Source organism: Struthio camelus, chromosome 3, assembly GCF_040807025.1.
Source record: "Struthio camelus isolate bStrCam1 chromosome 3, bStrCam1.hap1, whole genome shotgun sequence".
In the NCBI taxonomy this organism is placed as follows: domain Eukaryota; kingdom Metazoa; phylum Chordata; class Aves; order Struthioniformes; family Struthionidae; genus Struthio; species Struthio camelus.
The window spans coordinates 71317744-71333568 of record NC_090944.1 but is presented as its reverse complement, the minus strand read 5'-3'; the positions used below and the strand labels follow the sequence as shown (position 1 = coordinate 71333568).

At 37.5% G+C, this 15825-nt stretch overlaps 1 protein-coding gene across 6 annotated transcripts in view; it reads right to left on the bottom strand.

The window, feature by feature from the left end:
* Nucleotides 1-1353: 1353 nt before the first annotated feature.
* Nucleotides 1354-15825, bottom strand: part of AKAP7 (A-kinase anchoring protein 7) — a 92701-nt gene continuing 78229 nt past the window's right edge. For 2 of the 6 annotated variants that reach the window (XM_068938317.1, XM_068938320.1), the window contains exon 8: nt 1354-3689. In XM_068938317.1, coding sequence (XP_068794418.1) covers nt 3487-3689 — 203 coding nt within the window. In that variant the 3' untranslated portion in view covers nt 1354-3486. Of the gene's footprint in view, nt 3690-11740; nt 11917-15825 lie in introns of all 6 variants that reach the window. The other 4 variants (XR_011140198.1, XR_011140196.1, XR_011140197.1 and 1 more) reach the window with 4 other exon arrangements.

Below are 15825 nucleotides of genomic sequence, written 5' to 3'. Positions count from 1 at the left end.
AGAAAATAGAGAAAGCAAGAAGGGTTGTCATAAGAAAATGAATCCAGACGCAGGATTCATTTTAGCTGATTTTGTGGTCAATTTTGAGTAAATTAGTAGCAAAGTCATATCAAAACCAGAAGTTAAGGCTGCGATTGGCATTTTGAAAGAAGCTGAATGATATAGAGACAGAAGTCTCATTGATTTTCATGGGTCAAAATATCTGAAAATCAAGAGTGGGATTCAGCTGCTTAAATTGAACATAGACATCTAGTGTCTTTTTAGAGGCTCTGGGGTATTCTCTAGGCTGCAGCTCCTGACCCAGAAGAATGTGTCTCCTGTGTGGTTTCTGTCATTTTCTGTCAGGCCCTTGTGGTTGTCAGATACTCTAGGGCATCTCAAATGCTATTAGATCCCTGTGTTCGGGCTACTAAGTCCCTCTTCATGTGTCTAGGCAACTGGACGCTTTTCAGCCAGAAGAATTGTGACTGAGCACAGTCTGATCATGCCACCAGTTGTCTGCACATAAATTCAGTGATTAATTTCTATGGCTTTACTTGAAACTTGTGCATTACGACTGTTATGAGTTGGATGACGAAAAAAGACACTTATTCACGGTAATGTCTTCTACGGAAGAAAGGGAAATGGCAACCTGAGATTCAGAGATAATACAGTTCACTTGTTTTCCTGTTTTTATACCTGATTGTCTGGTTTTGTATTTGTCATCTGTAAACTGGATTTAAATTACCAGATATCATGATGAATAGCTATCTCTGAATGAACAAGTACTGAGTAATGTTTGATATGACAAAGGAACTTACTACATTTAAGGACACAATAATTTCAGCTTTTCTCCTCAGCCTTAGGCCACCCTGTGGAATAAGGGAGCATACTGCGCGCAGAGTGGAAGTTACTGTGCAAGAATTTACAGTTCCACTTGTGAAAGTTTGGATTTCTGTCTCCAGTAATGATGGCAAATTCAGACAAATATTTTTCTTCTATGCCAAATCCGAGGCTACTTTCTTAAAGTCAAACTCGATTTAAAGGCTGAAGGGTGAGCAGGGACCCTAGTAAGCTGTACCGGAAACTTCTTTCTAAACCTGTACAGGCCAGAGTATAAACTAATCTCTAAATCAGAGTTTCAAATTTCAGTGGCGCCTATCAGTTATGTAAAATTTTTACTTGGAAAACTTTTCAATGAAGTTAACACGGAAAGGAGAGAATGTGCTAACTGGTGCCTTCCCTAAAACAACTCCGGACTAGCTTTCTGCATGAATTCATTAGACTCTGGACTAGCTTTCTGCATGAATTCATTTGCGTTATTTCAGCACCCAAGTTCTAGAACTTCATTCATAGAAGCACTGATCCTGTCAATTTTGTTACTTGCAAAGTACTTCACTTTATTAAAATCCCTTTGGAGAGGGGTGAAAACATACATACAGTGTAAAGAAAAAAAATCTTTATTAGGAACGTGGACTCAGAAATGTATGAGATGCATTTCAGAACATACTGTTATATATCATATGAGAAAAAACTGTAAGGTATGAAGGATGAATTAAATGACCAGTGCTTGAGATCAATGAAGAACACGCACACAGCTTTTCTAATAGCAGAAATCTGATACCAGTCACAACATATATTATATAGCTTTTACAGTCAGGTAACTTTAAACAAATGTTTTTAAAGAGTGCAAGCGGACAAGTACTGGACTGCATTGCCCAGTACTTCTTGTCCTGCAGTGCTGTGCATCCTAAGCGTCACTGAAACCTGCAGGTGTGCGAGGGGAACAGTTAATGCAAGCTGAGATCCCACCTTAGGCAGCAGAAGGTAGAGATGGAGGAAAGATCAAAAGCAAAAGACAAAACCCACTGTTCTTCTACAAAAATGAAAAGGCAAGTATCATCCCAAGGAATATTACTTCCATGAGAAATCTGGAGGGCAGCATCCTGACTCCATTAAAGCCAATAAAAGTTTTTCCATTGAGATCAGTGGAGCCAGAATTTCACTTGAAAATTTAAAACATTCTTGCTTTAATGTAAACAGAAACTACATATCAGTATTTATACATGTATTCAAGTGCTGTTTAAAAACAAAAATAAAAAATAGACAGTGCTAACCCAAAATGCCAGTACATATACAAAAGGCAGATAATTAAAAGAGCTTTTTTCAAATATACATTTTAAAGTATTTAAAAGTATCAATTTTTTAAATATCTGCGTGTCATTGCTACAGAAATAATCTGTGACAAAAATCTGAATTATTTGCAATGATAACGGAAGGGCACAGTGTTTGCTCAGATTTATTTAAAACCAGTATTTTTCTACTTTGGAATCATGACATATACCTGCACATTCAAGCACATTTCAAAGCTGTGCTGAGAAATGGCTGTAGTTCATCACTATGAAATACACTCCTTCTGTGCAAGTATTTCAGTGTCATATCTCATGAACCATTTACGCCCCTTTATATTTTCAGTAAAAAAAGAAACAGAGGAAAGAAAATATCTTTCTTGTCTTTAAACAAACTGATGGCATTTTACACCATGGCAATTTACAGTCATGCATTTGGAGATCCAGAGTCAGTGCAGCTTTTCCCTTTACTGGTATAGTTGTGCCTGTCTTCAAATAGTTCTTTGCTAATTTTCATGCGGACCTCAGGACTGGATAACAGCTTCTTTATCTGATTCAGTTTGGATAACAGGGCCTGTGTTTCTCTGTGCAAAGCTTCCTTTACTAAGTCTGCTTCATGATTCTTTCCTAGAGGAAAAGAACAATATAATACATTTTATAATAACTAATGCCATTTAGAATCATTAATGTACATATAGAAAGAGTACATATCTGTTTTGTACAGTATTAATTGCTAAGAATTTTGCACATATTTATTATGTATAAAAGGTAGTACTTTGTCAAAAAAATATAATTTATTTGAACAAACGCTACCAAAAAGTAAAGAACAATACAGTGTCACATTTAAAAGAAATTCCCGCTATATTACATACTGTGTAATAGTATCTGTGACGAATATCTGTAGTGGTAATTTTTAGCTTAGGATTGACTGCTGTTGACTTTGAAACAGAATGTGCTTTCACGTCGAGTAAGCAGCCCTGTGGCAATGCCAAACAAGGCAGAGGGCATTGTTTCCACTTACAGCAAGGCCTCTTCCATGGCCATTCATTACAGTCCGAAAGGCAAACACAAAGGGTTCAGTTTCTCTCCAAAAGCAAGAAAGAGACCTGGTAGTAAGAGCCAGTGAACACTGGAGTTTCACCATTTCTGTCTTTTTCCATTGTTCGTCTCTCCCAGTATTCAACAGATTTTCAGCAATGCAAACCCTTAATCAAAGCGGTTGGCAGTGTCCTTCGGTTCAGAACAAACTTTTGATAAGAAACTCACAAAGCAGAATGCCTGTCAGCCAGCACCACTTAGCAAATTGCAGGAGGGAGCTGGAACATGTTTTTGTAGTTATTTTTGGTAGGCTATTTGCTCCTGGGCTTTTGCAGAGTGTTCACTTGCTGTTATCATTTTCATTTTCACTCTTACTGCCACTAGCTGCTTCTTCTGTTTTCACAGGGCTTCCATCAGTCTGTTTGCTTTTGTTTTGAGTTTCTTCTAAATATTGCTGTACAGCCTTGAGCACTGCATTCTCCACCAGCCTTTTGCTGAGACTCACCAGCTCTGCATCATCTGGCTCTGCTGCATGTTTTTCACCTATGTGTCACAACAGACAAGAGAAGGAATTCATTGCTTCGGAAAGACAGCAGCCATAATTGCATTCTGAGCCTCTGGCTGCGCTGGACATCTAAGCTTTAAGTAATTAGCTGGATTTAAGTCTGCCTTTTCCTAATTGTAAAAATAACTTCCCCCTTCACAAGCTCTGCGCCAAAAGTGATTCATAAAGATGTATATACAGTGTATCAGACTGAAAGTATTTCACTTCTCATCTTTATTCTAACACTTTAATAAGCCATTGGCTAACATAAGCACCCAGGTAAGCTCTGGGAAGTGTACACATTTCATTTCTTCTGGTCAACAATAATTTGTGCCATCTAGGAAAAGACGGTGAACATCACACACAATGAATTTTAGTATCATTCCTAAATCCAGCTGCTCTTCTTTTGTGATTTTGCTTAATAAATCTACAATCCTCTACCTATTCAATTGCTTTATAACGCAAGAACTTCTCACAGGAAAAAAACTGGCTAAAAAAATCTGTCTAAGAGCAGGTTAAAAATTCTTCATCAAAATATTCAACTTGGAAAAGTCATGTACTCCAGCCCCCTCTCCCCTCTGTCTTCTAACTTAATGCCCTGACACAGAAGGAATGTAAATGCCTACAGGCTATTCATAGGTTTTAGGGTCTGATTTCCACTGGCCATATAGTTTGCACTTGAAACTTCGTAATTTCTTGCACTTGGTAAATAGCTGTTTCCCTCCATATATATTTAAAGGTCATACTTTCAATGTCCCTTTCCGGAGTTAGCATTCCGTAACAAGTAATAAGACGCTGCTTAGTCACGCACATCTGGTGAAACAGATACTATTGTATGTTCCTAGCGCAAAGCTTTGTACTGCTCAATTATCTAAATTTGTTCTTTTTCATATATGTAAATTTATTCATTTGCCAGCACATACAGATTATAGTTATAAAAGATCTGTATTAATCTTCCTAGTGGATTGTACAATCTGTGAAGTGATTTCACTGATAAAACATAATGCATGTTCAGTTTTCAACACAGAGAGGAAGTGGGAGAGCAGAGCAGGTAAAAGAGTATCCTACTCCAGAACAGCAAGACAGACCAAACTCTTCCAGCCCTAGTCCTCTACAGTCCTATTACTGTGGGATAGAAAGAACTACACTCTTGAACTGAAGATGCAATGAGAGTAGACCTGGGTAAAGTGTTTCATTAGATTTTGGAAAAAATTTGGAAAAAGACTCTGAAAAATACTGAAAAATGCATCTTTGGGAATAGTTTTGGCTAAATCAAAATTAAAAGATAACAGAAAGCATCAACAACAAGTCTAGCGTTGTAGATCCTTACATGAGTTAGAGAGAGATGTAGACACTATTCCCAAAGCCACTCAAACAGCTACATACTTTCTTGCCTACTGCTTACAATGTTTCTCCGCTATCTGCAAATTCTGGGTTTAAGTCTATCTCTACTTCTTTAGAGAAGGGACTTAATTCATGCTCTTCTCTTAGGAGACCTGAGATATATATGAGCAGCATCTTCTCCCAGCTTTTATGCGCTGATTCCATTTTCTCCTGTGAACGTAACCCTCTGATTCCAATTTTTTCTTTGCTTTTATTAAAGACGCTCATAATTGAAATAAAATGTCTTGGTTTACCCAGTCTATTTATTCAACGGGAAAAAAAAAAAAAAAGAAAAACTCACAATGGTTACCAGTTGAAGTTTCTTATTTTTCAGAATTTCCAGTGAACCAAAGAACTTATTATTCACACAGCTCTAATGATCTCTACATGCAACTCTGAATAAAATCAGTGGGCTATAAGGTACTCAGCAATGCTTATGCTTGACCCTTTAGTAATTAATATGCAGAATATGACTAATCAGTCACAGAGGCCTCCAGATACCACAAAAAGGTAGTGATTATACTTATTCAGAACGTCGTTTTACTTGTAGCACATTGTGTATTATTCTTACATTGTAAGAAAGGACAAAGTTCTTTTCTCACAAATATCTTTTGCGTTCTTATACAACATCAATTTGTGGATGTATGTATAAAATCTGTACACCTATTATTGCATTTAAAAACTTCACACTAAGTAGACAGTTTGCTGTATAAGTAATTTCCCAAGCATGAAACAAAAAATCAGACTACTTAAAATGAAGAGCCTTAATAAAGGCTACAAAAGAAGTCCTCTTTTTTCATATTGTGAGACACTTGTGGCTCACCAACATCCTGAAGTCTGTAGTACCTCATAAGTAAGTTCTGCTTTCTCACGGGGAAGACTTGCAAGGGTTCTACATGTGAATGTGAGAAAAATGTAAATCCCTATAAGAAGAGCACCACTGGCTTCATCTGTCCAGCCACCTTGGTGGACTGGCTATATGATTCACTCATGCTCTGTTTATATTCTCAGACTCCCTAAATAGCACTTCTGTGAGTGTCTGTACAATGTTAAAATTGGCAGAGCTGTTGCACATTACTCTTTTCATGGCTGCTGACAAAAAAGAAATAAGTCAGGTAATAATAACAGATACTGATCATCTATACTTAAATATTCAAAATACATATGTCCTGTCTATATCTCTCTCCTTGTGCTGTAGCTGCTGCTTGTCTGCTTCTAGACCTATAATGCCTTTGTAGCAGGCAAACACTTCTTTGTGTAGACTATCCTACGTTTTAGGAATTATCAGAATACCTGTAAAAAGTCATAGTAGATAAAGATGCTTCAGATTAAGAAAGGAGGTTTAAAAAAACTCAGATCTACTCTGTAAACTCTGTTCTGAGAAAGGGAAAAATTTGTCATGTGCACTGTATTTGCATCCATAGTGTGCTTATTAATATAGATTGTGCCACTACTTTATTTTTGGGCCTATGAATAAAAAACTTCCACTGCCTTCTCCTGCTTGTGGCTCAGAATAAAAGAAGAAAAAAAAAGTTTCATTTATTTCGCTTATCCCAGATTTCTACAATTTTCAAAAGATGAAAACAAATTCATACTACACGAATAGATCTCAATGCATTCATGCTAAGCAGTGCTTTTTATTATTTCCTTGAACTGAAGCATACTCGTTGTCCTGAAATGCCCACAATTTTTTCAAAAGGGAACTATCAAATGCAGACAACTATCCAGAAAGGGTTTTATAATCTTCCAGCCTGCTGCTATTAGTTATGGACATGAACTAGATCCCTGACACCTGATCCAAGTTTGGATTCAGATTCTCTGTTGTATCTTTCTGGGATAGATTTACACTCTAATTCATTCCCTTACATTTTACAAGTGAGACTGATCTGGATTTTGAAATACTGCACTGGAAATTCGGTGATTCTAGTACAGCCTCTTCTTGGTCCTGATACAGCCTGTTTCAGAATTCAGGTGGATATCTCACATTTGGAGAGAGCAAGGACTGTTCCTTGGATGCCTCTCCTATTTGCATTACTAAGCCATTTCTGTGGGTGATTTAATTAAAAGAACTAACAGCACATACCTTTTGCAAAGAAAGCAGGTTTTGTAATCTTTTACCAGCTGCACTTCTAAGAGAGACTTCCGCAACCCTTGTCTTATGGCCTCATTACACTGGGCGTTGTTTTTGCTCCCAACAATGTTTCATCACAACAGAATGATGCCAACGTGGGGCAAATTATAAAGGAGGCTCTTGGTATTTTAAATAGGTGAATAAGAGCAGCTGGAAAGTGTATTCTGAAAGCAGTCAGCAGAGGCAGCAGTCAGTACTCTGGGGAGTGCTGTGGTAACAGACATGACTCAGTCTCCACTTTAATTCGTCCATTTCCTAACACCGTTTTTACAAAATCTAGAAATAAAAACCCACAAGGGGCTCGGGCAGTCTTTCAAAACCTTACCCTTACCAAATTCCTTCTAAACACTAGAAAACTTCATTTTTCTATTTACATGGTGCCTCTTACTGACACCAAGATACTGAGCCAAGTCCCTGTTGCGTGAACATAAAACTGCATATTTCCCCACAAGGCTCCCTTTCTACAGGTGACCCCTCCGTGACTGAGGAGTTCACTCCTTGAGACATAGTAATCACTCACTATAAGGCAATTGATTATTATTCCCTCTGTCCAGAGGCAAAAGCTTTGCTGGTGTGCAGTACAGTGGGACTGGAAGGAAGGAGACAACTAACCTAATGATTATTGAAGGGCTAAGAAACTTTCCCGTCCAGCAGATAACTATCAATAATTGCTGAGTAAGGTGGGGTTGAAGATAACAAAGAAAGGCTAGTAAAGCAAAAGCCAGACAAATTTCAGCCATGCGAATTCATACAGTCTGTGACTCCAGTGGCTGTGCCTTTAATATGGTTCACTATCTCTGTGTTATCAGGAAAAGACCTAAAAGTGAACACTTTATTTATACTCACAACATCCAGATGAATGTAGACTACTGTGAGCCTGTCCTGCCCTGCTGTACCCTGTGGAAATATCTAGTTTCTAGTACAGTAGACCTGTGTGTCTACAGAATGTGATTCAAAATGAAATTAAATCCATTGACTTCAGTGGGAATTAGTTGAGGTCTTCACACGTGCAATGTCCTACATATCAGACTGATGCGTGGAACACCTTCTTTACTGAGGACTTTCATATAAATTTGGTAGTTCATATATATGAACAGAACTATAACATTATACAAGTATCATCTCTTCTCACTCTGCAAGAACAGAGAGTCCACAGTCCATAACAAACTAATTACAAGCTGTAATCAGTCACCAGATTGTATGCTTCCCGCCCTTGCAACAGACTGTGAATAAGCCAGTATGGGCATGATCATAGTTTTGAAGTAGAGAACACTCTACACAAATACAAGCATGTATCCAAGTCTAATCAACATAATAAACATAGACAGGAAGATCACAACTCTAAAAACATTTCCTTGGTAATTAGGGAGGACTTCCATGAAATGTCTGTTAAGTGGTCAGTTAAGGAATTGGCACAAATAAAGTACTTAGTGAAGAGGTGAAATTATAATCTTATTATAATATTATGGTGAAGATATTTGAATTGCTGGGTGCTCACACCACATGCTAAGGAGAGTATTAAAAAAAGTGTAATGATCCTCTTGGAGATATAAAAACTTTTGTAGTTTTAAGTGAATTGTTCTGTTCACACAGGGCTGCCTAACTAAGCAGTACAGTATCTGTACATTGAGCTGAAAACCTGGGTTTGTAGTTTGCTGTATTTATTTATTTATTGATTTGGTCCAGCATGGAACAAAACCAACAAAAGCACGAATTTCTAGTGAACAGGAAACTCAGGGTGCTGCAGCTGTTCAGTGACCCTTAGGTTGTTGCCAGTCTCCGTGATGACAGCAAGAATACCTGTGGCCTCCCTCCAAGCAGAAGGCTTAGCAAACTTGGCAAAACTTTGTGAAACCTAAGGCATTTCAGTCAAAACACTTTGAAGCTCAGTGAACTAAAATTTTCTGATCACCTCTACCTATAAGTGGACAAACATAGTGTGCTCGGCTAAACCTACTCCTGTTCTATGAGCACTGAAGGCTGTGAAGCCATAGTCATGAGCCTTCTGAAAAAAAAAAAAAAAGATAACTAAGACAGTATCTCCGGCTCCACTGGGAGTTCTGTTAAATATCTTGTTTTTATTTTCATATTAAAAGACATTTGCTGACAGAAAAAATTCCTTATACTCCTAACGCAATTTGAAATGCTTACACTTAAAATTAAGTTGTAAGAAGTCTACTATAATAGGAGATGATAACATAATAGCTGAAGGATGGAAGATAGCTTTAAAAAGCTGTGATGTCTGCTTGATTTTCTCATAGATACTCAGGCAGAGAAAACAGCCCAAGTCACAGAAGAGGTTTTACATAACCACAGGAACATACACTGTGCACATTCAAAATGGGAGAACTAAAGCATCCAGATAGATTATAATAGCAAACATAAAGACAGCATTATTCACCCTCTTCATCACTCAGTGAGGTCTAGCTACTGGGAACTACAGTCTTCTTGGAGAGCAGGGGTAGCGGCGAGAGCAGGAGGCGTCCTTTCCCTTAGAGCAGACAGTGAAGGAACGGGCCTGAGAGAAACCGGGACTTCTTCTTGGCTTTATAAGAAACATGGCTTGTCAGAAGCTGAAATCTGGAACAGGTTAGTCCAGTAGTCCCTAATCTTCAGTGGCCCTCAAGAAATCATATTAGGAAGGTAACCCCAATGCACTGGGGGAATGCACTGTTCGTCCTCCGTCAACCTAGGTTGCAAATGACCATGGACAGAATTGGATGGTCTTGAACGCAGAAAATCGCTAAGCTAAGACGCTATACTGAGGGGGGTAAAGGCCCAATATATGACAATGAGCATTTTCACATAATTATTTCAATTACAGTAAAATGAGTTGTGAAACACAGCTGCACATTGCCTAAACTATAAAAGAAAGATGAACCTTGTCCAAAAAGATATATGTATTTGTAGAGGTATATCTAATTGCTACTCAAGAACATGTCCAACAGTGTCCATAAAATACCAGAATAAGGTGAACTTTTTAAGGAAAAATGTCATTTGCAAGGTGTTTTTAGTGTCTCTTTGATCAAACTTAATTAGCCCCTGAAATATAATGGAACACAAACACTACCACTCAGTTCAACAGAGCACAGTGTAAAGACAGGTCACTTAATGAAATCAGAGGAGGAAAAAAAAAAAAAAAAGGAATGAAACTTTACCATGCCATAAAACTAAACTTAAAGCAACGTAGTCCTTCACAGAAAATAAACAGACTCTAAAATCTAAGGCAAGAAAAATGAAAGAATATACGGATACTTGAGGACAGCGCTCATTTTTAACTTCTTTCTTCCTGTTTTCTGTACAACAGTGCTTATAGCCTAAGTTGGTAAACAAGCACTTAATAATCAAAATTAACATTATTCTCAAGTCTGCTTCACTGTTAGAAATCAAGAATCACTGAGTTCTGATTATTTGTTTAAACCAGTGGGCCTTACTGTTCATATCCTTCCTTTGCTAAAAATCAAATAGTCAAAATATTTTCTTTGTAAAACAACAAAAAGCTCAATAAAAGCATGATCAACATTTCTCTACCTAACAGCAACAGTTATTGCATGAGAATAATTCCCTACGCTCTTATAAAGCTTCTTGCAAAAGGATACCCCTCTCCCTCCCCTATTGCTTCTTCCTCAAATTCAGTGTGGCAAAACCTAATTCTAGTATCACTTCAGTCAACCCATAAAAATACATTTGGCAGTTATGTCTAAAACTGAACTAATCCTCACAACTTTACCGACCTACATTCTATAGCACAACTGATCACTCAGCCATACCTTATGGGTCTGTTTCTTTTTACTCTTTTTTTCATTCTTCATTTACAAAATTTATCTCTGCCTTCATAGTATTTCCGACTCTCTTCCTTTTTCTCTAGCATCCTAACAATCTAATAGCGTATAGACCTTCTGACCACACAAATAAATTACCAACATATTATAAATCTGAAACTGTATTCCCAGTGAGGTTAAGTCTCATTAACATCAGTGGAGAACTGCTCATTTACAAGAACTGTTCTTCTGGTTCTTTATTTCTATTAGGCTAAACAGTTCTAATCTGGAGTTTCATCTTTGCCTCTTCATCTCCTCTTATTTCAAGTAATATTTTCCTTAATATTTCTCCAACTCAGAATAAAGGAATGAACGTTTTTTATTCAAGCCAAAGATAATGTTGGCATTTCTCTTCACTGCATTCAAAACCAGCCTCGAAATCTAAAGTACTTGTTTTTTTTCTTCACTCCACCTAAACAGCCACGCATTTGATCCCACAGTTCCCTTTGCCTTTATCTTTTTCAAATAGGAATGTTCCTTGGCTTCTGTTTTGGGCCAGAAGGGTCAAGAAAAGTTCAGTAGGATGGGGAGAAGGGAGGAGATGGGCAATGATTCCCCTTAAGAGCCAACTGCATCACTCACTGTTCAGAGATGGGTAAACACACATTATATTTGCATGGCACAGTGCAATGTGGTTTTAACTCCAAGAGCACAAATATTTCTATACATCAGAGAGTTATGCAATGTTGCCATGCAAGGCACCAGAAGCACTAACCTACAACATTTGCTAATTAGCCTGTCCTCCTTGCTTGGATGCAGCACCATGTCGATCCAGTCATCCTGCCCCGAGGTAGAAGCTTATACTTGGACACCTCTTATTACACAATGTGTTTTTATCCAAAGTCCAATCTGTAATCTCTTCTTACTTTATGCCTTCTATGGAGATTATGCCTAAAAAAGGACCAAAGGAATGAAATTTATCTTTGAAAGCAAAATGATGAGCTTTAATTAGAATTAAGTATTATTATTTCCTCATACTGAAGCAGGCATTACAGGCAGTTCCTCAACGATCAGGCCCAGAGTCCGGATAGCTGGCCCTCATTCCAAATGTTTCAGTCCCATTGTAAAAGAGAACACAAAGGGTGAGTAGGGCATACAGCTGGGGCTGACACAAAGTAACACTTATTTTATTAAATCAGAGGATCAACAGCATCTCAAAGCATGTAAACATCATCTCAAATGTCATTTTAATAAGAGAAAGATAATCCCAGACTTGAGGAAGGTGCTCAGTTACTAGAACTCACCTGAGTTACAGATTGTATTTTGCAGAACTACAGAATAAACTTTTCATCTTGAACTGAAAAAAACCTGTCAAATTCTATTAAGAATGTTTATGTGCAAAGCAAAAGGAGAGCTGAGAGAAAAGAGGAAGAAAGAGAAATCTTTTTGATTGCATTAGGCTATACTGCATGCTAATGGATTTTTAAGACAGTAAAAAATATTACTCATTTGCTGATTCTCCTGAGCCACACTAAGTGCTGCAGAAAACATGACTAATATTTAATATGCTTTTGTTCAAGCCTTTTGTTTTGCACTAAAGTGGAGAATTGAATAAAATATCATTTAAAAATTATTGTTGTGATGTGCAACGGTGAAAGTAACACAGTAATAGACCATAACATAATACATTTGTCCTTTTAGCAGGAGGATACAAGCTCTCAAGCAAGAGCAAATGAATTATCTCATGCAAAAGTATTTTAACTCACACGAAACTAAGCTAGCATCCAGGTGAATTCTACCTGAGGTTGGCTGAAATCCAAAGGGAAAGACATAATTAATGGATTTTAAGACTTTGGGGATTGGGATTCAGGTTAGGTATATAATATGCAGTAAATTTTCCCTATATCAATTTAAAACAGCAGTTCCTAAGGTTCATGAGAGTTACAGGCAGGGTTATGAGATTGGCAAAATTCAATTATGCGTGTTAACATCAGGAATATAAGCCTAAAAGCACTGCCTATTGCAAAAGCTTGACTGTACCAAATCTATCACCAGTACAGTGCACTTTTAGCTAGTTAAGGCCTAAAGTATTAGGCTGTATCTGAACGCTTCTATCAGTGGAAAGTATCTAGGTTTTAAACTCTGTTGTGGCATTCAGTCCATTTTTCTTTTGTTAATAATGAATATATTCCTATTTATTTTTCCAGTCAAGATTTAAGTGTGACTTCCATAGCATATACCACCCCTTTCAATGCCAAAAGCACCCCTACATCTGTTTCCTCTGTCGATTCCACAATCCAAGCTTATGGAAACAGAAAGACAGCTTCATGTAAATTTTAGGAACAACAAAAATTATTAGGTATGAAGCATTACTAAACAAGTAACGTCTGCTGCTGAACAAAATCTATTATGGTTCTTTTCAAGGTATCTTATTTTGCATTTTGCCTAGTGTTTAACAAATAGTAACAGACCCGCGTTATCTAAAGGGCAACCACTCACTGGATCGAGGACCTCTGCTTGCCTTGTTTGCTTTGTTTGTCTGCAGTCATCTGAGAATCTCAGTCACAATATTGCAAGACAGAGAGATTGTTCTGCAGTCCAGCATCTGTCACTGACAGGAAGTTTCCCTGAAATATATACAAAATGTTCTCGCTTGTTCTTATTTTGTATGATCTAATAGAAGTAATCCTGTGCTATCTTAACAGTTACTTAATCATGCTGTATTTTTAATCTTTCCATTAACCAGTCCCTCCTCCTGCCTTTCAGCTTGGTAACTCTTTTTGAAACTCCCACTAACTCCTGCTCCCAAAACAACTTGACTGTCCCCAAGATGTAGCTTCCACAGTCCCTAAACCACTTCCTGAAACTGCGACCTGGGTTCCTAAATTGCTTTTGGAGCACTATATACTTTTGAAAATGTAACCCTTCCTTCAAACTTCTTCCAAGTGATCACCCATAATGCTGAGATGAATCAAACGTGCTCAGTTCACATAGTCTCAGTGCAACACTGGCTCGACCCTGCTCTGCTTTTGTGCCTCTTGAATTTTTAGGACAAAATCACACTGATCTTCCCAGTGCAAATTGAACCGACACCACATGTGTGTCATTTCTGCTAATAGGTTGTAGGCACCACATTATATGCCAGACATAATAGGTCTCGCAGCACATCATTATCTTGCTGGACGGCAGGAAGAGATAGGGTCTGCATTTTATTTTTTCCAGAAGGTGAATCTTTTCTGCAGACGAGATCTGTTTTCTCTCCTTTTTCTAAGTGGATAGAGTACAGCCTTCTGATCATTCCAGGCCAGTATGAAAATGTGAAATTTGACAATCTAATTATATGTCCAAGTTTCAGCTAATGGAGACCTCTAATGAGATGAAATAAAATAATTTTCTTTTTCAGAATGGTATCTTTAAGAAAGGCTATACAGACCAATTCAATAATTTTAATTTTAACACTTTAAAGGCTTCTAGAATAAAGGTTAAAATATGCTCTGCTTGCAAGAATATCACTTTTCGTTAGAAGACAGAGCACACAATTGGCTAGCATTAAGTGTTATAATTAGGATAGTATAAGAAGGAAAAAAAAAAAAGACCATTTAAGACACCAGGGAAGGAAGGAATAGACAACTTCTACATTTCGGTTTTCTCTTTCTCCTTCCTAGGTGTGGCGATTGTATTTCTGTAACGCACGTTCTTTTCCATATGTGTCAGTTTTTATATTATGATTCATTCCACTCTTAAGTTCATAGGGGCTGGGTTACAGTATGACTTGTTATACAGCAATACAATAGGTAGAAGCAAATGAGCTCCTGAATAAGGGTATTTGTTTGTATCTGATAATAGAGAACAGTATTTTTTTTTAGCACGCTACATTTCTTATTTGGCTGCCATATGGACTTGCACACCTATCACTTTCGAGCAGACAAGGAAAATTCAGCTTACATTTTTGTCTAATGACAAAACTGGGAACGTCTGTCCCAGTTAGTTCCTTACAGTAGCATGAAAATAATTTCTGAAATCCAGTGCTTCACTCAAATATATATGGCTATGTTTATACAGCTGAGCTACGCAATGCTAGTACTTGTTTTTTGCCAGTGAGGCTAACTAACACAGAATAGCTCAGGTCCATACTGTCAAATTCTGCTAACCCCTGAAAGAGAGTGACTGCATCCAACCCGCCTATTGGGACTAGACTGTGGTGACAGCGCCCAGCAATCGTTTCAGAAAGTGCTAGTGTGCCAGGGCTCACACTGTGTAAGGGTCCACAGTAAAAATTCATGAGCATAAGCAATCGAGTTCCAGTGCCCAGGTGCATCCCCTGACAGTGTTTAATTTACTGCCCAGGAGTCTGAGATCTATAGGTGGAATGCACAGTCTGGGTGTGTTCATAGGTATATGAGAATGAACATGAAAATGAGAAACTATATTAAGCAGGGGGATTTCCCTTAGAAAGAACGAGGTATTTGGATATTGTTCTAGTATGTTCACAGTGAATATAAGACAACTTTTAATACTATCCATGATAGCAACCACCTGTAATATACAGTTCAGGAAAATCAATAAAAACATAACATTATAGCTTTGCCCTATTCAATAGTATAGTAGTGTAAAGCAAAGAGAGTTCCTTTAAGAACCGAGTCTTGCCTTGTTCTTCTTTTGTTATGGCAATGATGTTACTAAGGTTATCTTTAAAAGCTTAGCTTAGGTTAGCCTAAAAAAAAAAAAAGAAGTCATATCTAGATGTATTTGGAGTACATACAAAACACACTTATTTGCTAATGGGCAATAATGTTTGACCTGCATATTTATAAAACTGCAAGAAATCCAATAAAACACTTTCTTTTCTTAAAGTGAACA